The sequence below is a fragment of the Ooceraea biroi genome, chromosome 2 (genome assembly GCF_003672135.1).
Source record: "Ooceraea biroi isolate clonal line C1 chromosome 2, Obir_v5.4, whole genome shotgun sequence".
In the NCBI taxonomy this organism is placed as follows: Eukaryota; Metazoa; Arthropoda; class Insecta; order Hymenoptera; family Formicidae; genus Ooceraea; species Ooceraea biroi.
The window spans coordinates 10291584-10318864 of NC_039507.1; the positions used below are offsets into that span (position 1 = coordinate 10291584).

General features: G+C 36.7%; 1 protein-coding gene across 10 annotated transcripts in view; it reads right to left on the reverse strand.

Moving 5' to 3' along the window:
* LOC105279139 (dystrophin, isoforms A/C/F/G/H) overlaps window positions 1-26817 on the reverse strand; it is a 442569-nt gene extending 415752 nt beyond the window's left edge. For 5 of the 10 annotated variants that reach the window (XM_026967748.1, XM_026967742.1, XM_026967747.1 and 2 more), the window contains exons 1-18: window positions 24401-24491; window positions 7590-7651; window positions 7191-7283; window positions 6599-6676; window positions 6318-6410; window positions 5603-5692; window positions 5275-5473; window positions 4859-5016; window positions 4383-4778; window positions 3626-4267; window positions 3423-3545; window positions 2866-3345; window positions 2624-2781; window positions 2189-2559; window positions 1761-2116; window positions 1228-1662; window positions 931-1083; window positions 321-482 (exon numbers count right to left, since the gene is read on the reverse strand). In XM_026967748.1, coding sequence (XP_026823549.1) covers window positions 321-482; window positions 931-1083; window positions 1228-1662; window positions 1761-2116; window positions 2189-2559; window positions 2624-2781; window positions 2866-3345; window positions 3423-3545; window positions 3626-4267; window positions 4383-4778; window positions 4859-5016; window positions 5275-5473; window positions 5603-5692; window positions 6318-6410; window positions 6599-6676; window positions 7191-7283; window positions 7590-7651; window positions 24401-24491 — 4140 coding nt within the window. Of the gene's footprint in view, window positions 1-320; window positions 483-930; window positions 1084-1227; window positions 1663-1760; window positions 2117-2188; window positions 2560-2623; window positions 2782-2865; window positions 3346-3422; window positions 3546-3625; window positions 4268-4382; window positions 4779-4858; window positions 5017-5274; window positions 5474-5602; window positions 5693-6317; window positions 6411-6598; window positions 6677-7190; window positions 7284-7589; window positions 7652-17505; window positions 18317-21055; window positions 21193-22527; window positions 22674-24400; window positions 24492-25635 lie in introns of those variants that run through there. The other 5 variants (XM_026967741.1, XM_026967750.1, XM_026967746.1 and 2 more) reach the window with 5 other exon arrangements.
* Window positions 26818-27281: the final 464 nt, after the last annotated feature.

A 27281-nucleotide genomic window follows, 5' to 3' on the forward strand; every position in this document is an offset into this window, starting at 1 on the left:
TATACATATGTGGATACATTAATTATAATTACATATGTTAATGTTTCATAAGAATTTCTATATATTTATACATTTTTTCATAACTCGTCGATAATATACATGGCAAACGAACATCAAAAAATTGCAAAAGATATTTCATAACTGCAACTGCTTTAAAACTCAACATCGACAATAGCTTTTAAATAATGAAACCATTCACAAGCAATAAAAGTATAACCGATAGTGCGAATCTAATACATTGACCAGATTTGATTTTATATTCTTCTAACAAATAATAACTATGAAAGTAGAGCGATATAATGTATATATCATCAACAGACCTGGTAATCGTGAGGTAAATCATCAGCAGTGAGGTCGCAATCAAGACGTGCAGTTAGTACAGAGTCTATTTGTGTTAAAGAATGCTGAAGAGCAAGGATGCGCCCTTCTGATTGTTGAGCTTGCTTCACTGATCCTTCCAACAGCTTGGCCCGTTGCCCTGCCTACTCAAAATACAACTCTATCTTTCTAACGAAACTAACTTTACAAAGCAGATCATTGGTACAATGTCTGATTGTAATTTTACAACTTACAAGCCAAGCACACAGAAATATCGTAATATATAAGTATATAGCGATATATTATATCCAAGGAGATTTTTAAACTTAAATATAGAAAAATATCTTTATGATTATCATCAAATTATAATTATAAACATAATTATTATTCTTATGCATTGCTCATAACTGTCTTGAATGATTTATAATAATCCCACATGCGGTTACGAGTAGTTAGAATTTCAAAAAATTCGTGCTTGTATGCTTGCCATACTTGACTCTATTGTTACAGGCACAAAATAATTATAAGCTTCTTAGAATATATCTTAAGACAAAATATATGCTTCATATTAGTGACAAACATGGACATATATGTATGCGTATGCATGCACACCTGCTTATTTAAGTTTTCCCATCGACTTGTCAGTCCTTCCACATCTGTTTCAATAGAATGAGTCATGATGTTACTCTCGACAAGCTGTTTACCGATTTCTTGAATCTTCTCCAGTCTAGATTCTGGGTGATTCCGTATGTAATTTTCCAAATCCTTAAACGTATATAACTTTTAAGTATTATACATATAAAGAATAAAACATAATTGAACAAAAATCTCAAAATTTTTAATTGTTCAAACTGCAAACCATTTCACTTCATTGTTATATTTTTATTCTAAAGTAAACAATTTACTTACGTCAAGTTCTTCTGAAATTTCCTCCGCATCTGCAGCAGTTTTAGGTGATTTCTTCAATCGTTTGTCCAACTTGTCTAACCAATCGCTTTCCTGTGCGACCAAGGCACGAAATTCTCCGTATTCATGAGTGGCGTTTTGTAAATGTCTGTAGCGTTCATATATACGATCCGTAACGTCGGTCCATCGCGCATTTAAGAAAGTGAAGCGTCTACCGAGCTCTTGCACGGACGATCCCTCGGAACTTAACAGTTTGTCGTTTCCCATCTCGTTGAGATTTCTAAACTCTTCTACTCGCTTGTCAACTTTGTCTTTCAGCGTTTGATAGCAGCCGCGAACTTGGAAGAGTTCAACTGATGATGTTATTCTTGATTCTACAGGTATCTCCCTCTCCAAACTCGACAGCCACTTGGTGAAATCTTCTATACCATTTATAATCTAACGAAATCAGAGTCATCACGTGAAAAAATCATTCACATTTTTCCTGATAAAAATTTACACGTATTTATATTTTCTTTATAAAGATATATACTTACGTCATCATTTTTCTTTAATGCTCCCTCATATTTGTCACTCATACTTTTAGCCTTATTGACAATAACGTTCCATTTAGACGCCATGGTTTCTAATTTGCTGTTTAACAGACTCGCGAAATTTGGTTCAGATTTTTCAAGTATTCCATTCGCCGACGTTCGAAGCGCTTCTATCTGCGGTTTCGTTTTGTCTAGCTCTTGAGAAAACGAGCGAATTTGCCCGAATTTACGTTCCGTTTCTGCGATGTTATCCGCAATAATGTCGCATTTAGATAAATCTTCCAGATATAATGATGATTTTTCTAACCAAGATTCAAATGTGGAGAGTTCGGTGTTGAACGCTTGCAAAGTTGCGATATCTGTGGAATGCATAGATTATATAAGCAATTAATTTATTATACACATAATTCTTATGTCCACGTTTTACTTACTTTTAGCAAGGGTTTGTTGTTTCTCCTCCAAAATAATAGGAATATCGCTCCACTTGGTGTTCAACTCGCGCAATTCGTCTTTGAGCCGTTGTCCCGAGGAATCGTCATTTATCTTTGCTATTAAATCTTGTCCAGTAGAGTTAATATATTCGAAAGTTTTCTCTTGCTCTTTTAACGAGTTTTGTATATCCTTAAATCTCTCCAGTTGTTCGTTCATAGAGTTTTCATCGGACATAATCAATTGCTCTGATAATAAGAGCGCACTCTCCACATTATTGAGAAACGATGCTAAGTTGCTGACTGCCTCGGTGTATTTTTTAGGCGGAGTTCGATCGATGGCGTTATTTATTTCGATCAATCGCTCCGACAACCTGAAAGGTTGTTGCAATTTATTAAACGGCACAAACGCGAAATATATGTACGTCTGATACTTACATCATGTACAGCTTCTCCCAATTAGCGGAGAACACTTTTATGTCAGCGTCCACTTTACCGCTTTCTGCGATTGCGACTTGACTTCCTGACAGTTCGATAGCTTTTTCAAACATCTTTCTTATACGCTCATCGTGAGATTTCATCGATTTCATTTTTACCTAAATCATATTTTTGAGGTCAAATTTAAGGTGCGCACGTGTGTGAAATATTAAGTCGTAGTTATAAAAAGAAGGAAGGCTTACTCTGAACGGTTCTATTTGGTTATTTTCTTTATTTGTATCGAACCACTTGGTGTAACTCTCGAGCATTAAATTTAGACTGGCCAGTTCGGTCCGGAACTTCTTTACCTCTTCCAAATAATCTATCCGTCTCTTTATCTCGTGCAGACGATTATTTGTCGCCGCCCAACAATTTTGTATATCCTTAATCTTGGATTCCTCTTCTTCGGCGGATTCGTTCGCATTTTTCAACTCGTCGACGAGTTGTTTACCAATTTCGAGAACCTTGTCGTATTCGCTCGTGTGCGCCTCCACGTCCGCAAGAGTATCTCTGTAGACAACTTTCTTCTCCTCCACACTCAACTCGTCGAACACTCCCTCCGAACGACCAATTTCTAAATCGACATAATCCAGCCATTTATATAAATGAAGTAATGCCGATTCAAACTCATGTTTTGTGGTACTGTCGACACGACGTTTCTTTGAATCGCTATGTGGTGTTGACTAATAAAAAAAGAGATAAGATATTTTCAAAAATCAAATCTGGAAGATATTATTGAGAAAATAAAAATTACACGCACTGTTGCGGTGATCTCTTCTTTATACGCTATGCTCGTTACTGTCTCGGACATCCATTCGTTGCCTTTGATCGTTGTCGTGCTGTCTTCGGACTTCAAGTCAAATTCGAACCCAGAATTTGTTATCTAATGCAATTAAAGCGAGTTGTTTAAAAATTCTTAAGTGAAATGTATTGTTTGTATGATTATATGGTATTTAAAATTACCCTTTGAGTTTGAACTTCCATAATCTGTCCAACGGCTTCCCATCGATCCTGCAGGTTTTCGATCTTCTCCAGAATGTCCGCATATTCTGAGGACGAGCTATTACCTTCCAAATCCTGAATCGCTTCCTGCAGAGACAGTAATTTTTTCTGATTTACGTCCATCTCCGCTTTAAGGACCTGCAGCTTCTTTATTCTCTCCAACACTTCGCCAAATTCGGATGCCGGATTAGCTTCCATTTGTTTTAACGTGATCTCCGTTTCGTTCAACCATGCCACTTGTCTCTTGTAATCGTCGAGAATATTCTGCCAGAGCGTAGATAGAGATTCCAATCGCTGGCGCCGTTCCTCTTTCCATCGACAAATGTGACTCCAGCGTTCACCGAGGGCGGACAGTTGATCCTCCATTTGAGCGTAAACCGCCTCGGAATTATCCTCATCCACCACCACCACCATGTTCTTCATATCGTCGACCATATTTTGCTGCGCCTCAATATCTTTCTCCAATTCGTTGAGAAGTTTCCCCTGTTCCTCGAGGACTGACGGATTTAATTCATTAGCCGCCATTAGGGAGATCCGGTTTTCCGTTTTCGTCAACCATTCTCGCAGCGCGTCTAATTGCGCCTGTTGCATCTGCATCAACACCTAAAAATCATCGTTCGATACAATATGCTTCCCAGATATATTTTAAATGTTAGAATTAACGAATAATAAAGTTTAATAAATTATTTTTACGAATAGAAACAATAAAAAAAGAAACCTCGTGAATTTTAGTTTGTCTTTCCATGGCGCGCATTCGAAGGCCTTCCCACCGGGAATTTAATAGCGACATTTGCACGCGAACTTCGTGCTCCTCATCCTTATGCAGTCCACCTTCAGCTAACAATCTCGCGCCTTCCTCCAGAACAGCTCCCACCCCATCCTGATGACCGGACAGCTCCATCAGGAAGGTTTCATGCTCGTGGAATTGTTCTTTCAATATGTCTAAAGTCGAGCCCGGCTTTGGGGCATGATTCAATTTATCCTCCGCCTCTAAAAGCCACGTTAAAACTTCCTCGAGAGCAACCTGGTAGCCGCCGAGCTCGACAGAAACATTCGTGGCAAGGCTCATCGGGCGGGAAGCTGGCATCCCGAAATTGCCGAACGATAAAGCGGTCTATAAATTAAGCATTTGTTACACACGACCATCATTCCATACTGCAATTATCTATTTGCTATACTATGATTTTGCAATACCTCTGTTCCTGGTGTTGTAACCGGGCTAACTGGAGTACTGTCGCTTGCGATGGAGAGATCTAGATCGCCGACGTCGTCTCCGGAATGCGGTAACGATTGGAAGAGACACATAACGTACATCATTATGGATTTCTTATCCGGCACTGAAGTATTGACATCTGCAATGAGACATGACAGTACAATATCGTATGTTTATCGTATGTTTAACGTATGACAGGATGGATGGACAGAATTAATGATATTTTCATGTATTTATAATTGGCAAATCATAATGCGGGAGACATAAATGTCTAAACTGCTCATTTCAGATGCACGACATGTGCATGACGCGCGAGACGTGCAAGATGCATGAAAGTCGACAACTACATTTAATATTACATGTAGTGTCATACGTAGCATGCCTGAAATTAAATTACCTTCGGGATCCAAAAGACGTTCGATACCGAGATGTTCCTGCGCAAGTCGAAAAGCATGGTCCAATCTAGCGTTTGGATGTTTACGCGCGATATTGTTAAAATCGAACAAGTGAGACTTCCATCTGTGTAATATCGCATTAAATGCTAATCCATCCGACCAAGATGTTGTAAAATTTTTAATATCAACACCAGGGTAATTCTAGAAAATGAGAACGATGCAAATAAACTTTCTCTAATCATATAAATCTTATTATAATTTTGCTTTAATAATTACGAAGATACATAAATAATATACATATACGTAAATAATTTTACAATGTGATCTTACCTGCGAATTTTGACGGCACCAAGCGAGAAGTGTCTTTTCTAAATTGGTTTGTTGTAATTCCGTCATCAAGTCTTTCAAATGATAATGTACCTGTGACGCAACATATTAATGAGAGAGTTAATAATACTGAATATTTGCATACAATTAATCGAAATTATCATAAATTATTAACGTGCTAACAGGAACCAAATTATAAATTTCATTAAAAGTATTTTTGTTCTCCAAAAATTTTTTTCTATTGCAATTATCAACAGGTGGTTCCATGATTAGATAGGAATTTAAATTAAGGATACTATATTCTCAACTCTTACTAAAATTGTAAAAGCTTCGTTAATTTCTTGAATGTTATTAGATCGCGATCATTTTTATGTCACGCTCATTCAGCTTGGATTTCTTTCGTTTAAAAAGTTTCCAATATTCTTTAAGTTTGGAAACAGGAAACAACTTATCGCACAAGCTAGGTTCCATATAATTAATTACAACTTTGTGACATGGACGAACAATTGCTTGATACAGTGAAGACATGTTACATTCCGATTTTAAAGGGACGAGATTTTTCTTGCCAATACTCTATCGCGCAAGATTAAAAAGTCAAAAATTATTCTCAAAATTATAAATAATACAAATTATAAATTACACGTAACAGATTAAAATAAAAATAATTTTATCATAATTTGTGTAGTTTAATGTTCATGAGAAACGTTATCGAACTTACTTGCCAATGCAGAATAATGCTCCATACCAACCCAAGTGTCAATTTGGGATTACCATCAACGATATCATTGCTACTAATATTGACGAGTTTTACCTAAAATTCCATGTACGTAGTATTTTCATAATGTTAGGCTACTTATGAGATATAACATTGAATAATAAATGAAAAATATATTCATCAGCAATTTGCTTTAAGATTTAATCTCGTTTAGCAGTGTACCACTAAACGAGATTAAATTTAGGAATAAAGTATATACCTCTGCTGCAATTATGTGTACTTACGTTATTCTGCTCAAGGATTTGCAACGCTTTGTTAACATTATTGAGATGGTGTACTCGCATCCGACCGCGTTCTCTCTTCTGCAAAACAATACGCATTGTCCCCACTTAAAAAGACGCAAAATTATTCCGGTCGCGCGCTCTCGTGAGATTTGCATTTTAACATAATCCTTACGTTCGACTCTAATTCTATGGGCTATTGTGCAAAATAAATTTCAACGATGGAGTCGAACACCTGCATGGGGCAATGCAAATGCCGTGACACGCGGTACGCATCTCGCGGAACAGAGCATTCTTACGCCTACCGCACGCATTCATAATCGTGCACTCTTATGCAAATATTCTCCGAGATGCACGTGCACCTGCCTGGGACTCGTTACGGCGAACGCGGACGTGCTGACATGAAATGCAAGGGAGAATATAATTTCATTAGGAATCGCCCTCGGCTGAATGATATCCTCGGACGATCGTCCTCGCGACTTGGCGGCGCCTTCAATGCTCTATCTCGCCGGGAAAACTCGCGTGAAATCACGGATCACCGTTAAACTGCGCTAAGCGATTACTACGGCACGCGGGTAAGTTGTGGTTTACTTACATAAGTCTTGGAAGTGAGCACCTCCAGGAGGGACAGTAAGCGATTTCCATCTCGTAGGTCGACGAAGAGATCGCTGATAGGTTCGTGATGATTCTACAAAAAAAGGGAAACGATTTGGACAGATTAAACATCTATCTTGCGTTCTTCTCTTCCTCTGCGGAAGCATCCCTCGGCATTTCTCTCTCTTTTCTTTCTTGGAGCTATTACTTTGCGCAATTATGAGAGCCAGATAACGAACGAACACACGTAACAGGTAGATACTTGTTACTTTCCACGCATGGAAAGGTTTAAGAGGGAAACTCCTTGGATACGATACGCGTAATAGCTTTGCGAATAACTGGAGTGCGATAACATCGAATAGTAATAAGATACCGATCTCGGTATGGATGTAGCTTTTACCTTAAGAAGCTGCGAATTTATCCATTTGGCAAACGTCTTCTTCTGCACGTCCTCCCGTTCATCTGCAATATTGATCAGAGGAATTAATTAATGATGAAATCCATTTAACAAGCCTGAAAATACCTCGAAGGAGTATTTCATTACGTCGTGCTTGATATTCAACTAAAATGACAGAAGATGATTATATCTTATGTCAAATAACGATTCCATAACCCGGTGAACTTACGTGCGAATTTGTCGCCCGAGATATTATCGTATCTAACTAACATTTTATCGGAATTTTGATCTTTTAATACATCGATATCGACATCGGTGAAAATTAGAAAAACAATTCTTGAATAGCGTGTTTTTTAATTATGTACATGATAAATACATGGTCTGAATATGTTTAGAAAGTCCGATCGCGGTAATCGAGAAATGTGCGCACACAAGCGGAATTGATAATCGAGAATTGAAAAATATATATCGTATCAATATATTTACATGTATACGGTATATCGATTTATATGATCTAATAATACTACGCATGCATATGTGGTATTAAATATCGATTATTTGCTCTGCAATAAATCTTCCTCCATTTAATTATAAATTTACATTATAAAAAGAGTTATTTAAGCGTACGACTGTTACATCATTCGTTACTTTGAGAGGCAATCAAATACCACGGAATCTCGAAAGAAATTGCTTTCTTTGAAAACCACAATAACTACACATATCTACCCGCAATGTTTCACCTACCTACTAAAAGAAAAATTTATCTCAGTTAACAAGAAACCTCATCTTGTCTGCTGGAGAGTTTTATCCATTACGCTTTGTATGATAGTTAAGATGCTTTCGCACTTTATAACACATTAAATGGAGCAACAGACGGTTGATCTACTGGTGGTTTCACCCCCTCGTAGAATTATTGCCGACGCGGCAAACGGCTCATCATCATCTGTCGCGTTGACACCAGTTGACCTCGGTGAGGCAGTAAATTCGAAATTTAGGTCGACCAGCAGAAACTCGCGGGTGCTGGAGGTACCTGTTTCGTGCTATTGGATCGCTAATGTGCACGAGCATGCAACATGCTATCGAGCACTCATCATCATCATCATCTGCCGCGAGACTGCTGGCGAAATGATGGTATACTGATTTCATGCATCCGTGATGCAACCGGCTTACAGGAATCCTATCGAGTATCGGTATGAGCCGATAAAAATAGCAGAATACGTGATGTCAGCTTTCGCACATTTCAGAATGTTTGCTAATCCGCAATAGCTACTCCCGCACGTTCGCGGCGTATCCCTCCAACGTGCTGACACGTCTCTGGAGAATTATATTTAGACGAGTGTGCACTAGCGCCGCTGCATATTAAATTAACGCCATAGAAAGAACACGCGATCGTCTCGTGGCGTAATGAGAGCGACTTTTATCAATAGCAAACTATAATTACTCATTCACCATTTTTTCAGGAAAGTATATGAATGTATGCAGATGCTTGCAAAAGCTCCTGTGATAAAAGCTATTTTGATTTATTAATAGCAATGAGATGGCATATATTTTAATCACAATATTGGGCATTATTAAAAACCTTTTGCCACATTTTGAATAATTTTGATCCCATGTTGATAAAATGACTCATCTTTTGAAGCAATCCATTCATTTGTGATCTTACGAACTTTTGCAAGCATCCATATATTCCGTTGGTGACGATTCCATTCTCGCTGATTGATGGAAAAGAATGTACAAACTTCCTTTGCTTTCGTGACGGAAAACCCGATTTATTGCGAGTAGCACGAGAAGATCGGCTTTGGAATCTGGAAGCAATCCATAGCCGATGGTGTATTTTAACGAGTCTTGAAGGAAACACGCTAACCGATAGTCGTCGTTACTGGCGAATGAATGAATGGACGTACTTATCTCCCGGGGAACGTAGTTTACGTTACGGGAACGCACAGGCGGAAAGAAATCGCGAATGGTGATCACGTAGTTGAAGCAAAGTAAGCCGTAAGATCAACGCACGCAAAGTCGTGCATCTTGCGCGGGCGTTGGCACCCCGGTAGGTTGCCTCACAAAAACTCGGAGCGATTAGACAAAGAGTGTCATTAAAAATAAAGACTAGACGGCCTATTCTGCAACTTTTAACGTTGTCATTATGTATCATTGCACAGTTATTTGCATGATACAAGAAACCTGCGCAGCGATATATAACTACAGCATTAAAAATTACAAAACAGACCCTTAAGATTAATCGAATTATCATTGAAAATTAGAAAGAGAAAAAATAACATTATTATTATTTCATTTCTCGATTGATTACGTAATGCATTATGGAGACACAAAAGACATAAACATTAACATAAAGATCTATCGATATTATTTTTTTCAAATCTTCAAAATCTAAACGGTCATTAATTTTTAGACTGCGTTCTGATTAGCAGTGATTGTTGTCAAAAAGCGTTCGGAGATCAATGCGGAGGCGTGAAATCGCGATTCAGTTCAGGGCGGAGAAGTAACGTCGTCCAGCCCTGCGTAAATGTGGCGCTTCCGAATATGGTGCAACGAGTTCTTGTATACGACCCGGAGGTTTCTTTCTCCTCTGTAAACGTCGTATATATCTTCTGTCAAAGGACCCGATCGCGCCGTACCAAGGACTGAATCGTATAACGATTCCCCATCTGTGCGGCATCGATGATGCGAAGGAACGTTGCTGACATACAATATCAGCGTTTAATGCGAATCATTATTTCGATCAGGATCTCATACCGTTAGGAGATGGAGACGCGAATAATGTTAAATGAGAATGAATATTAAAAAGCCGAATTTCATGCTATATTGGTACGATATTGGCGATATAATCACGTTTCAATCAATCATCTACCGCGTATAAATGTGATTAAAATTAAAGAAGATTTTCATCGAAGATTGATTAATCAGGTGTGTAAATTGTAATTGGTCTTTTGAGAAATGAAGTATCAAGTTGTCAAAATATGAAACTGAAATATATCAAACGTGATGTGCCAATTATAAAATTTTATATTATTTATATATCATTCTTGCATTCAAAATTAGTGAAACATGAAAACATGTATCGTTTTACATAGAATACGCGGCAAGTATTTAATCCACCTAGATCAAAATTGAATAATTAATTTTATTACTATCCAGTTACTATCACTTACTAATTTTATAATAGAATATATTTATATCAAATTGTATAGAAAGAAATTCGTCAATTCTTAATTGCCATTGCGTACGGCTTAACTTGGTCCACGAATGGCTCTGTTTAGGTACATACATCCGCTCTTTTTCTTTCAAAGCACGCAGTATAAACGGCAGCATGCTGCCATTAAGCAAACAGGGGACACTGTGTCTGTAAATACTTCTCCTTTCTATAAATTAGCACGTATGCACATGCAGCTCCAAACGTGCTCATTTATGTGTCTAGCGTTCACGATATTCTATAATCTCATTTCATTTTTCAAATTTAAATTGTATACTGCATTATCATCAATTACTTATAGCAGATATAATATGATAACTATGTAAAATATTTCATCGTGATCTTTGCGTGAAAAATTAAATCGTGACCTTTCAAAAGCGCCACAACAGCGTCTGAATTCATTTTCTTCATAAAAGCAATTAACAACGAAGCCAGACTTTAACTTTGCAGTACTGAAGCAGAAGCGGAATTGTCATTAGAATAGAGATATACGAGTTTACCGAGAAGTTCTCGTATTTCAAGGCCCAAAGTGATCCAAACAAGTGCAATGCGTCGCACATTTAGTGCAATAGTCGCTCATTGCATCGAATCGCTAATAGGCTGGAAGCTGCGTTTGCACAACCGACAATCGCGAGGGTTGAACGAACCGCAAGTTCGCAACACGTAACACCATTAACACGTCGATAACACATCGTCGGGGAAACAGTGCCAGCCATCTGAAACTATTGCTAAACTTAGCTAAATGCTCGTCGACGTATCTTCTCTCCTCTTCCCAGCCATGGAGAAGCGTTCGAGCACGTTCGAGCTCGTCGATCGATGCAATTGCATTTTTCATGACGATTGGTTTTCCTGCAATTTGCGACTTGCTATTTAATTATTTTGTATTATTAATTCTTCTCATTAAGCATTGTGCGCTGCACGCTTTTAACGATAAAAAAGCGATCTATTTTGAGGGAGATTGTAGCATTCTTAGTTATATTTTTAGATTTTAGATTAATACGCGAGTTTTTAGAAAAATGTGAAAATAAGCGGCAATTTAGCAATTTATTTCAGAAGTACCTAAAGAATATTTATCAAAAATAATTAAACTTGTAAAAGATAGTATTTTTTAGAAAAGCTTTCATCTTGGCTTTCATATAATAATACCTCAAGGGGAAATAATGATATCTTTAAGGGGAAAAAATATAATACAGTATTCTTGGCTACAAGAATTTATTGCGCTATTAGCCTTCATATATAAAATATTCTTTAACGAAAGAAAACTAAAACAAGAAGAATTTTCTTCTTGTTTTATTCTTGGTCTAAGTTCTTAAGATTTTTGTATCTATGACAGACAATGCAAACTATAATTCACAATCTTCTATATTAATTCATTAAATATTTGATTGACTAATCTTAATAAGCACGTTTGCAAATTATGAAATGGACGATATATAATGTCTTGCCTATTTCGATAAAACCACTTCGATTAAACGGTAATTACATACTCCGCGTTATTAATGATCTTGAAGCCGGAGATAATTGCGCCATCCGCGGCGTACCGGATTTGTTTTGCGGTATCACTGTCACAACAAGATCTCGTGTGTCAGCCGTCAAGGTTGTCCCATTTTTTTGCAACCATTTTATTATCAACCAAGGTGCAGGAGAAATATCTTCTAGCTTAATGCCATTCCTAATAACGATTCGATCAACCGTTTTTCTTTTCCACCCGTTCTCTTTGAGAGTTGAAATTAGTGCGTTTTGCCGCTGGAGTTCGCGCGAATAAAAGTAACTGAAAATTATCGAGGTGTCGATCCGCGAGTGGTTCTTTAAATCTTTCTTTGGTAAAACGTTCAAAGGACACTCAAAGGTACTTCTCCTCGCGGCTCTTCATTAAGTGGGAAGCGCCAGGAGGTACAGGGAGAAGCGAGACGATAGAAAAGGGAACCCAACGTGTGTCTATCGTTTATCCAGCGATAAAGCCGATTACGCGTTTTATATTGGTTTCGTCGGGGTAATGCGATTGCTTGTTGCGAGAAGTACGAATTCACACGCGAAAAGCCAATCAGCCTAATCGAATGGGCGCCGCAACACGCCCATCATCAGCTAATCTTACAAGCAATTCAGCCCAGCGTTCTCGCTGCATAACGCTGTGCGTTAGCGGGCTAAATGCAGCCGGCTACTTTTCAGTCGATACTGGCGATGAGTGCAGTCTTCATATCTGTACGAATAAAATCCGGCATCGAATGACCGCGTTTAGTAATCTGTGCAACGCTAAGTAGAAGATTACGTGAATTCATACAATATCTTTATACGCACAATTATCGTGCGTCTCGTCGTGCGTATATGTATAAACAAGAGCGGCCGGTTGAATCTCGTTTTACATTGGATGCAACGCGCGTATTGAAGAAACGAAACATACAACGAAATGAGTTATCTATAGCTAAAAATGTCAATGTATGATAATTACTAGAGCGTTAGGATTTTCTTTTATTTCTTTTAGTTGTTTATTATTATTCAAACTATTAATCAATATCAGAGATATATTTCTAATAATTTTAATTTTTTTAATAATTTTAATTCTGTTGATTTTAAAGATCTTTTTAGGATATCACATAATAGTACACAATTATTAAAAATTTGTCTTATAAATTAAAATGGTGCGCTGATTTGTATAATAATATCTAGAATTGAACATTAAATCTTCAAAAATTAATTCACTAATTATTAAATTAATTATTAACTTAATGACATTTTAATTCTCTCGATGTTCATTATTCAACAAATAGTTACTAAATATTGGGTCAGTCAAAAATTTCGGTTTGATTTTTATTCATTTCGTATTTAATCATGTTAATTAACTCTATATGTTGCTAGTTAAATTTTACTTTATTGCATTCAGCTATCCATCAACCAAGTAATCACTATCGTTGTCTATAATTAGACATTATTAGTCATTATAATTAGACATTATTGTCCATGATATAGATATTATCAATGTTGTTGCCTGTATTACATGTAAATTGAAATTTAAAAAATTGAAAATCGAACCGAACATTTTGACTGACTCAATAAACAGCAATTCAGCGATTTTTTGTCGTTTTCTATGTTACTCCGGATATGATTAACGGATACGAGTGGCAGCGAAAGCGTAAACGTCATCGGGTGAATCCTCCGGTTTCGTTGGCGCCAGGCTGGGCGCGTATGTCGGGAGCACTGTATATACCATGCAAACAAGCCGGTCTCGTAGCGAACAATTGTTTAAACGAGCTGACAATGCGGACCACTACCGGGACCGTGCGAGCGCGGCACACTTCTTGTCTGTTGAATGCGTCTGATGCGCGCGTGTCGTTGGCCCTAACCGCGGCTATGAAAGGTTTCGCAGGTCAAACGTCCTGATGGGACCGAATAATACCAGTGCGTGCCTTCGTGAGAGTGTTCAACTGTGAGGATGAGCTCGGTGGCTAGCGAAATTATCAAGAGCCCGCATGAAACCCGGACAACCCGGCTTGGATCGGCTGTTTCTCTTAGGCGACAGTCTTTCCAACTCTGATAGTGAATATAAAGGGCATATTTCTTTCTCCCTTTCTTTCTTTCTCTGATACAATCACCCTATTTCAATTGACCGGGTTTTCGGTCGACTAAACAACGCGATCGTTAAAGCACGATGCAGAGGACTGTGATTGTTAACATCAAGACGTAACGAATGTAGATTTTCTGATTGGACAAAAAAATCGAGCTTGTGACAACACGTTGATTAATCGATGCAGCTGCGGTTCTGTTACATAGGAATCCAGCTCGTGTGTTTCGAAGAGCTAGTGAATTTTTATTTTTATCTCATGATAGACTCATATTGGCACTCCAAATATTTTATCATAAATCCGTTCCCAGTTTAATGTTTCTGTAACATTTTCATGATCTTATTTCCTGAATTTTCAATTATGGGTTGAGCAGAAATAGCAATCATGTATTATAATCATTGAGATGTCGTAATTGACTCCATACGAATTGACACGCAAATTTTTACTTGAACAAGATAGTTCTCAAGGTAGGTAACGCCTGTAAAGGTATAATAATGCAAATATTGCCAAACTGTGGAACGACAGCCTTTCTAAATGCTATGCATACACACTTTAATTGTATGCTTAAGCAATAGCTCACTGGCTTGCTATAATAAACACGGCAAGAAATATATAGGTTCATATATTCCCCTATATAAGTACGAGTATTTTATAAACGAGGAGAACTTCGCAGAATAACTTATTCTGATATTCATGAAACTTGTTATAAATTAATGCTCAGTTTATTTCAATTGCACGGAGTCACTTAAATTTACGATTATGCATCCAGGTTGTAACACGTATTACAATTTGTGTTTCACAGCGTGAACGTTAATTCTTCGTGAAATACACTGCGCTGTATATGCAGTTAAGTAGATTATAAGAGGTAATTTGCAATAAATTTCTTGACCTATTAAAAGATATAACAAGTTAACCACGCCGGAAAATATATATTCTTACAAGTTACAGTAACTTGCATGCTTACGATGATCAATAATATCCTCTTGCGCTTCGCGCAATCTGTCTCGAATTTTATATCTATTATCTAATTTGCATTCTACCGTTTATAATTCCTTTTACATATTCAATAATATGGTAAGTGCATTATAACATTATTATAATCCGGTATAATATTTCATGCATTAATATTTGATATTACACCAATTATATTTGTGCTAATTCTAGCGTATTAGTGCAATAATAATTAATCTTGTATACGTGCAATGTGATTTTGTGATAAAATTCGTTTCTTTAATTTGAGAAATGTTTTATTCGATGAAAAATTGTCATTCTATCATAAAATTTAAAAAACGTTTCTCAAACAAAGAAATCGTAATTCAGATCTACATTCGACATAAAACAAAACTGCTTGAATTGATATAATCGTAATAATCAGTGTTACTGCAAGTGATTTTTCATACAAAAATTTTGCCGTTAAGTTTACCACAACCGTATTTATGATTTCCAATACTCTTAATGTTAAATTATTAAGTTAATTAAATTACTGATTAAAATCATATTCTAAAGTAATAATTAAATTACTAATTAATAAGTAAACTAATAATTAAAATGAATGCTGAAAGATATCTCATTCAGAGACGCAACTGTCGACGTTTGCCTATCTAACAATACTTGTATGAAAATCTTGTCGCACTTTACCAATCACAAATAATTTCTACATATAAAAAATTACGCATATTGCATGTGCACGTAGAATTTCCTAGGCAATATAAAGCGAGATATATAGCACGTGCGCATCAAAGTCGAATATCGACACTTACGAGTAAGTAAGTGTTATCTTTCTTAACATGCACGTGGTACTCATCCTCAATTCTGACGTGTGCACGCGTTTCGCCGAGTACCTGCGCGCCAAGCGCAAATAATTCCAAGATAAGATAAGTTATATACTTAGAGCACAGATAACCCCGTTGCCTACTACGGGTGACAACATGAAAAATATACAGGTAACTACTCAAGTAGCCGGTACAACAATATGTAATTACAAATCGAATACTTGATGGTAACTACATTAAAAATAAAAATACGATCAGCATTAATATATTCTTTTAAATATCAAATACGTTTGTTAATGTTAGCATTAATATTTATATATTATAGCCAGAGTATATATTTAAGAATAGGCATCGGGAAAGGATCTCATTGATGTAAATTGAACATTTGATAAAGCACGATTCGGATATGTACAATTGACGTGCCACAAGCATTTATTGCACAATAAAATAGTTCAAAGAAATAAATCGGAAAATATGTAGAGTACTTCTAGATTCATATTGTGTTACTTTTTCGTGAGATTGTTGTAGCTACTTGGTACCTAACTTGAGAAAACGTTGTATGAGATCTTGAAGATCGTGAAAGGAAATTTCGAATCAGCGGAACATATTGAGAGCCGAGTGTAAGAATACATTACAGAATCCATGTTTTAAAATTATAAGATTCTAAAGCTAAGCTTAAATATGACTCACAGATTACTCATCTCTCTCTTGACTTTCTAAAGTTTTCACGTTTGTACGTTACACGAAGCATATATTATAAGAACAATATACAGATACTTTATCGAAACAGAGAGGTGCGAAAACCGATCTTCTAATGAAGATCACGCAGAACTGTCAATATGCAGAGTACATACGAGAAGGCACAATACCAGGGATCAAAACACGTGATTGACGGCTAAATGAGTATAATTATAATGACACGGACATAAATATTACTTCCCGGGAATATTCGACGTTGAACCTGATGATTACACAACGATCCTGGAAAGTGATAATCTAATTTAACGGAAAGCAATTGTTTAAGAATTCCCTTCTGTTGCTCCGAAAATTCTTGACTCCTTCACCAAGTATCAGCATTACGTGGAATCGAGCTTATCTGTGTACACTAAAGCGTCGCGTAGGGTTTGGCCGTGGTGTCGTTCGAGAAATCACGGTCGTGCACCGAAAAGATCCTGGTCGGAGGAGAGATTTGCATTCGCCAGGTGCAAACGACACGCGCGCAAGGTGATCACGTGTAGAACGAAGAAAGAATCCTGTCGCGCGCGCGCGCTCCGCAAGAACCTCGCGTATATATACCCACACATCCGCAGACGGCGTACTCCACGCACACGCGTGCAGGGGCACGCGTCACACACGCGTAACCACTCTCAACGCACCTATGTAGACGACTTCCATCTTGAGATATTCGGACGCAGCCGCGGGATCGCGGACGACGTAATATCCAAGGGCACGGTGAGATCACATCAGTCACCAGCGATGCGTCGCGTATCCGCCGTGCGGATCGCGCGTGCACGCGCGCGAGGAGGAATCACCGCCGCTGCCGATCCACGAGGTTAGAATCGGTGCGCGCGCGCGCGCGTTCACCACGACGCTATTACGCCACTTGTTGATTCCGTACTGACTGATACTGACAAGTCAAGAGGCACCGGCCACGCCGTGCACGCACACGCGACGCACGATGCACGTACGCGCTTACTCACTCACTCACACGTACACGTACACACAGCCAGAGCACACCAACGCACTTCGCGCTCGTCGTTTGCCATACACGCATTTGCTCCTTCAACTTTCTTCCCTCTCTGTCTCGCGTGTGGACGAGACGACAATTCTCCTCGAGTCTTCACGACCGCCGTCGTGGCCGGAGGTCGCGCGACGAAACACTCCGCGACATTCTGATCGATCTTGCGATACGATTTTACGCCGTACGATTTTACGTCGATCTCGGCGTGCGTTTTACGCTCAACCGACGAACAGCGAACGACGCCGACGATCGCGGAAGCGCAGGAACGAACGGAAGACACGGCGAGATGACACGTCCTTCTATCACGAGCTAACGTCAATCGACGACTGTCGAACACGACGCGCGCCGGCTGAGTCTCGGGCGAACTGGCAACCTCGGACGCCTCGTAAGGCCCAACTTGCTTCCACCACGGCCGCGCGTGTCGGCGGCCGTAGTTCCATCCTTGTCTCACCAACGTAGGCTAGCTCTCTTCGCCGTATATCGCGTTCCCTCTCGCTCCACTCGCGAGAATTTCCCCTTTCTCCAGACGCGCCGTGGGCCTTCTCGGCATAATCGTACGAGAGAATCATAAAAAGCGTTTAATCATCCTCGTTGATGTTACAACGAAAAAAGAATCGCAGAAATAACGAGGATGAACGACATGGACGTTTGATACAGCGTAAACTTGCTACTGAATGTACATGAGCCGAAGAGTTTGAGCTTATAAAGTCCGATACAGCGAAACCATTAAGAATATGAATACGCGAAAATGATATGTGTGGAAAAATTGTGATTATTATTGTTCTACTTTTCCAATTTTATTTTATAAAATTGGATTTTCAAAGATACTAACAACATAAAGTTTTATAACTAAAAAAGAGATAAAAAAAAGGAAACTTTCGATCAAGAATTGGATTTTACTTCGCTGATCAAAAAGTCCAATATATTACAGATTTGCAGGGATTCAGGAAATAGAAGAAGTATATACTATCGGTGAAACAGGTGCAGGTATGTTTTCAGCACATCCGGGGATTCCGCCAACCGAAACTAAAATCTACAATTGCTTACATAGCCGAAACAATAGACTAAACAGATGATTCAGATGTTATGTATTGCAACACGTATATACTAACATTATAACTCTGCATCATATTATAAAATTGATGTGTAAGCAATTTAACAAGAATTCTGGATAAAGCAGTGTAAACACAATATCTCATCATGCACGTATGTTACAAAGTTTATTTTAGTAAAATGAAATTTATTTCTACGTGTTTATAACATATGATTAAAAATTTAAATCTAGTTCTGTGCTTTAAACTCCGAATTTCACATTTTCTCGCTGTAATAAGGTTCTCTTATTTTTCTAATTAACTTTTTAGTCGATATCAGTTTTTAACAACTGGATAATCCTTTTTAAAATGACCGAGAGCATACAGAAGCACAGCAATGGAAACTCTCATTTTTGTCACTGATACAATTAAACTGGTACATTTTTTAGTAGCGCTAATGTGTTCTTGATAGCTATGTATGTGTGTTGCACTGCGGAAATGCTGGTGTCAATAACCCAGAGATAGCATCTCGATGTAGTTACATATTGGCCTCACCGATCGTGGGATGCATGATCGCACGCGCGCTTCGCGCGCTACGGGTATGAATCTAATTAATTTCGTATCTGAAATCTGTGTACGATAGTGCCAATTAGTATTACCATAGCGATGAGGATGATATAAGATTAATTACCAAGTATTGATTTCAATAATATCCGTTCGCGTGTTTAATTCTAACTCTTAGTTACCGAAATATCAATCACACAAGCAAATCGTGTTCATCTTGCGAAAATTAAAGATCTTGAATTACATGAAAAAAAAATGTATAAACATTACTGAACTGAAATATGGAATGTAATATCGGAGAGGATAACTGATTAATCGATCAAAACAATCAATCCCATATTTCAAGGGAAATATGTCGAAATGATCGAATTGCTGACAAAATTTAGTATATTAACGAATTGGCGGTGATAACGGGTAACTACCTTGACCGCCATTCAAGCGACTGTATATATCTGAGATCTGTTCGTCCACTCATGCAATTTCAGCAGATAGCCTTCCGCTATTCTCAAAGTTATAGGACTTACGCGAGATTCCACGGAACAAGGAGATTACTCGGAAAACGTGTCTCCATTCTTGGCTGCGATATAGACTTTCTGCGGTTATCGTTTTCTTTATTGGCTCCGCAATAAAATTTTTATGGTAAAGTATTGTCTTAGTTAGGATCAATGTGTTTCTTATTTGAGGTAAATTAGGATAAAAATTTCTCTCATTATATATATATATAACTAATCATTGCTATTTTTAATGCAAAATAATCCTAAGAAATTATTTTTATGTAAATATAATGCTTCTTTTAATAAAAAATTGATACAATTTTATTTCGTAAGAAACATGTTACTCTCAATTGGAGAAAGGCAGCTAAGACATGCTGCTAACTATAGGAAGACTTGAGCCACTTAGAACAATGGTTTAGCAACACGAAAACAATGCTATCATTTTTTTTTTAACATTTTCGGTGTCAGTCATTGTCCATTCATATAACGAAAATGAAGAAAACTGCGAACAAATATCGTCACATTTAACAAAGCGCCTGTGCCTCTTTTGAAAATTTGCATTAATCTAAGTACGGAATTTTATATTTTTTTATATTTATTCATTTTTATCTCTCTTTTTTATTCTATTTTCCTTTATTCTGCTTCTCCGTGTTTGTTTTAATTCTTAACTGACCAGGAAGAAACTAATGTTATTACAACGTACAAGTTAAGAGTTAAATTAGATTTATTAACTTTATGCAGTTCTTACGAGAGAGAAATGAACTATACACACAGTAATTTATAATAATCTTTTACATATGTGCATATTTTTCTCAAGTGCACGAGATAATCAGCGTATAATATTTAGAAATGTTATTTTTCGAGTATTTGCGCGCTCCACGAATAAAAAATGGTTATTATGGTACACAACACTGATAATGTTAAAATATATAATCAAATTATGTTTCGAATTATTATGTTAAAATGCAAAGAGTGAATTTATTAAAAATATAGTAGTTACAAGATCAAATAAAAATTTTACACAAAATTAAAATAACAAATAGTGTGCAATAAAAAAGTGCGCTAATTATAATAAATAATTGATTATTATACTTACATATATCATCATCCATCTTGCGTATTAATTTATTTTCACATAGGTATGCACAAGATTTGCAACGAGGTTTCACCACAGTCCGATTATATTCTAATAAGTACTGTTTATATTTTCATGATCACTCGTATTCTATTAAACTTTGTTAGACACAGTGATACCATTAGTACAAATTTGTTAGTTATGAAAGTGACATTTGCTGTAAGTAGTAAGGTAGCAGTATGTAGTTGAAGTACCTAAGTCACATCTTTACTTCCTCAAAGCTTGTGCAGTACAAGTTTGTTAAGAGTAAAGTATTACGAGTCGAGAAACTTACAAATGTTATTTATATTAATGTTGATAAATTTCGTCTTCAAAAGCGTGCTTTCTGCTTTTCTAGTTATTTTAATATTATGCAATTGCCGGGAAGTTATTAATAAATATAATAAATTGATACTTTATCAATACTATTAAAATAACAAGCGTTACAGGTATATTATGGAATTTATGTTACATCGTTCATTTTATTCAATAAATAATACACGCACGAATGCGGACAGAAACATTTCTTATCTTTCGATAATTTCACGATGACTTTGAGTAAAACTACTTAAGTGAATAATAATAGTCAAATAATGTTACAGTAAAATTAAAGAACATGAATCAATCTTATATATTTATTTGCATAACGTAATTAAAACGTATTAAAATGTAATTAAATATTATATAAATACAATTGTGCGATTGATATCTTACAATGTGAACATTTTCAATTCTTTAAATAGTGGAATAACTTGAATGTACAATAACGTATAATAGCAGAAAAATGTACGCGTGTGATATGCTCTGTTCTTATAGCTCTGATTAAATGAACGCTATATGTGTTCGTCATCTCGACATAACTGACTGCGCATTGATTACATCCGTGCATTGTGATTTAAATCGGCCAAAGTCAGACGGACAATTACGATGAGACGAGAGAGATATAACCGGCTACTTGGTTAAGATAAAAATGCCTTTATATCTCATATCAACACTATCGATTTGATCCTTTTCGATAATATATAGATTTAAAATTGTTTATCTTACGTCGCATAGCTATTTTCATGTACCTGCCGTATTATATTTATTAAACAAAATTCATTAAAATCCGTCACGAAAATATCTGACGAGAAAAAGCACTGAAACAATCAATTTGTAATAAAAAAACACAGGAAACCAAAACATTTCTAACGAAATATTTGGGGCATTTAAAACAATTATACATACATATATGTATACTTGCATTGTCGATTATAATCAAAACAGTAAATTTCGTTTATTTACTAAAATAAAAATTAATCGGAAAATAATCACTTGGTGATTTGTTTATGATAACTCAGCAACGTGAATTCTTCCTGCCATACACGAGGACCGTATTTTTTGCGGAAACCGTTCGACAAATTTCACAATTTGAAAACGATCGTTAGCTTCACTCGCTCATGTTGAACTATTACCGAACTTGTTATTGCCGAATAACGATTTACGGAGAGCGCAGTGCGTCCGTGAAATAAGGAAGTACTGCAATAAGAGCGCATCTCTCACTTTCCATAGCTCGGAACGACCTCATGGGGCGCAGCCCGTCACAACACTGCGCGGCACCCAGATTTCGACCCTGCGGGTGAGATCTCTCTCGAGATGTTAGAGCGCCGACGCATCACAAACACCGTCTCGGTGTTTGACATGCGAGTGACCTGCCAAAATGCACGAGGGAGGTGCATTCACTGAGGAATTTTTCATGATACTTAACTAGATTATGATACATCGCTACCGCACTTTCCAGAAGATTTCCTTACGAAGAAGGTTTCCACTTTTAGAATACGTTTTCTCGAATAGAAAATTTCGCCGATGCATGAGCGGCTTATATCGCACTGGCGCTGTCAAGAAATAAAATTACAGATAAGAATTGATAACGTAATCTTTTTTTCGTATGGATGCAACGCATCGTCGATTGCGCCTTCGAGACATCCGCCGTGGAATGCACAGTTGCTGGATTTATTTGCCGTTGGTTAAGCACACAGAACGAAATTGCTTCGATATTACCGTCTACATTATGTACGGTACTAATATTCCTATGCTTCACGCTATATTTACGCGTTTTCGAGTAAATTTAATAAGGCGAGTGAATAGGAGAGCAGACGGACAGAGTAATCCATCAATGAAACAAGCGCATACACATGGCTATATGAAGGATAATAGTAATCGTCTATAAAAAGACGTGCTGGAAAAGATGCGAAGTAAAGCGCGATGCAAAAACGTGATCGCGCCGATCATTTCTATTTATAATCACATGAACGGCACGCGATGTCACGATTCTGCATGGTAAATGAAACAAAATTGCACTATTAATTACGACTATGCTTGATGTGATTCTATGATACGGTAAATTCCGTTACTATGAATGATTTCATAAGACGTTCGAAAAAACAAATTTTAAAGCTTGATAATTTATGGAAAGTAATTAGTTATAAATTCAATTAAATAAATTACATATTGTGTACAGAATTATACAGAAATATACAAAACGTACACTTGTAACTAAACTTTATACAGGAACATGTTAAAATAAACTAAAGATGCAAAAATAAAGTAAAGTTGAATTCTATAAAATATTTTATATTTGTATGACATATTAAAATGTATGTCAGAATCTGTGTCAGAATGGCTGAATTTCTCCAAAGACAGGATCGACATTCTTATCTTTTTTGGAGCAAATCACGAATAGATATAACATGGAATCGATCCAATAATTAAATTATTTGCACGATTTGCATTTATTCATGTAGACAATTCCACGCAATTGCACGAAATATTTCATAAAAGGTTTTCGAAAATTGAGAAAACTTACTTGGCGAATGTATATGGGAAACTATATTCCGTGAAATCCTATTTCGATTAATTTTCTTATCAGTAAATATGATTAACCTTAGATATCCTCTCAGCATTAAAAGTTTCGCTCAAAATAGAATCTTGTAGAAAAGATCGAGGTAGCGGTGATGAAAATATTCAATTTTTTATTGAAATTTTATCCTTCCATTCTAGGTATCACTTATTACAGAGATAAATCGATATCTATTAATTTCCAAGACGAACTTGCCATGAAATTAAAAATCAGACAATGGTATTACCTATATAAGCATCATTACATAAATATCAAAACCAAAGATGCATCCGGAATAAGGCATTGTTTGTGATCATACACTTTGAACATTTTTCACGACTTATAAATTTTCAGTTTCTTACAAAATAACTCAGATACATTTAAAGCACGTCGTAAATGTTTCAATATTATCAGACTGTGTCGTGGTTGAGCGTTATTCGAATTCTTACCTTTCGTATTCAAGATTTGTTTCTCGACAGTCTCCACATGCCGGGGCTCTTCCGATTCCTGAATAATCCAATGAATCTTCCTCCGCTGCATCTAAAACAACCAACTACACGTGACACAGTCACACACGCACGCACACACTCGATAATCCAGTGAAACTTAAGAATCGCGATTCACCGCCGCGATTTGCGATCGATTCTAAGCCGCCGAGCTGAATGAAAGATTAGTAGCATAAGGCAGATCTAAAGTCGCCGTGACGGTATCGGCGCGATTATTTTTTATGGACGGAGGTTCCCCGATAATACGAACGACTGAAGTACTATTTCCATCAGTGGTAGTAATTCGTGGCCTCTAGATTATTCCAAATGTATGTACGATTTGTTATTGATTGTGAAATCATTCTCTACACGTCTCCATTAGATCCGAATCTAAATATACCCAACGTAACTGTGCTTTCAGGCTGTTTGTCGGCACGTGCTTAAAGCAAAGACGAGATATCGATTATGCAAGCAACATTTCTAAACAACTGTTACATCTACTATCGTATATTTGCGCGTAGATATGTATTGTATCAAATTTATAGATATTCGAAGTCGTCAATGTTGATTAATACGTAATCAATCTCTGAAGAAACTTTATTATTATTTTTCATAAATGTTTTCATTTTTCCTCACACGCTCATTATTTTTTTTTTCTTATTTTTATATGTGTTCAATAATTAGTTTTCATATAACGTTATAGATTTATTATACAAACTAATTCAAGTATAGACGAATATAGTGTAACAAGCATTCTTGCATTGTTCTTCTTGTAATCAACTAAAGCCATTCTTCTGCCGCAGTAACTTGCTTCATCCATTAATTAAAGTCAATTAACAGGAGCATGTCAGTACTCGTACAACAGCGATTCGTTACGCGTACATACGTCTCCGCTTGCGTACTTGCGTACATGTGACATTTGCACAGTCTACGAACGATTATGCGTGCCTCCTATCGTAATGATCATTGACGGGGACCTAGTTAAATATCAATGATGCTTCGCGCGACTGTTCTCTATGCACATCCGTAATTCACGCCTCGTCTTGGTAATTCCCACTCCCACGACCGTGAAATGATCGCATTTGCGACACGTGGGACCCGTTGTCTTCTCGATTCGCGCCTATAATAGTCAAAATTATCTTCCAAACAATGATCTATAATGGCTCGAAGATCGATATCGGAAATAATTCGTTTTTCACCTTTATTAGAACCAGAGAGAGAGAGAGAGAGCACACTGTACGTCACACGTCGTTACGAACGACACTTGTCGGCGAACGAGCACTGACAGTGATTTGTCTGTCAACGGAAACGACACCCCAGCTGGCTGACCTGACTCTGGTCAGCTCTCGTTGCGTCCGACCGCGTGCATGCGTGACCACTATACGTCGAGTTCGCCATGAGGAGGAATTGTCAGTACGCCTACACGCGCTCGCGTTCACCGCCGACATCGGGAGTGCATCTCCCCGTGGATTCCTCTCGGCTAATCACCGGTGAGCATCCTCCGCGACCCGGTAATCCGTTACGTAGCACGCGAGGCCTTGTTTGTTACATACCGTGGCAATAAATAATCTTGATGACTTTTACCTTCAAAATGTGTAAACTCTGGCACTTATTTTTATTTTCGGTTTTAATATATTTCAAAATGTTGTTTGTGATAAGAAATGTTGTAGGTTTTGTTTGGAAGTATTTAACTCACACTGCATAAGTAATAATATCTAGGCAAATGAAATTTTGCGTAAATATTTAATTTTCATTCATTTTAAATTCACACGGTAGTTGCGATAAATTACAATGTTAATATCAAAGTTACATGAATAAGCTCTCACTCAAAATAATTTTAAGATAACTGACAATGTAATTTATATGTTGAGTGCAATTGCATGATAATTCTGCATATATATATTCTCTGTGATTATCATCAAGGGAAGTCGTGGGTGCAAAAGTTTAACCACCTCTGTGAACATAGATATAGATTATTATATCTGCTTGTGAGCATGAGACATGCTATATTACTATACATGCTTTCCTTTTCTTATATTTATATTTATAAGTATAAAACTGATTAATATATTTATATTTAATATAAGATATCTCACACACATATCATTTTATCAGAAATATAACAAATTATTCCTCAAACTAATTCTTATTGCAATTCTTTCTATGGAATATTGGTTTTCAGAAACTCGAGTTGCAAAAACAATAGAATTTTACTTTTTTTTTGTAAATATGTGTCAAGCATCAAATACATCATACAATAAAAATGTGTAATCATTCTTAACAACTTAATTATTAATATGGATGTACCAATGAAATAAACTTTCATATTAAATTAATTGTCGATACAACTTAAAGAAATAAAAAAATTTTTAAATAAGTATTAGATAAAATACATTGAACAAAATAAATCTATATATAAAAATTAGTTATATTCCTACTATGTTATCAACAATTTAAAATTCGATTAAATGTTCCTTCATCTTTTTTATGTGTTCACAGTATTTCTAATCCGGAATAAAAATTTTCTGACACAAATCTTTATTTTATTAGCCACTCTGCAAAGTGCATCTATTTCAGATTACGTTTCAGCAATGCATCCTCGACAAAGCCGGAAACATGAATGATAAATTCATGAAATTCATTGATTCACAACGCTAACTGCATTTACGTTGAGCTTTGAGGAACTTATGGTCACATGTATTTTACTATCGATAAACTCACTTCTTAGCAGCTTGGCTGTGCTACACATAAATCAAAGCGCATTTCGTATATGGATCTGATTGTTTATTCTATACACGCATGTCATTCTGAGATATTTTGATGACATTATTATTCACATATATAT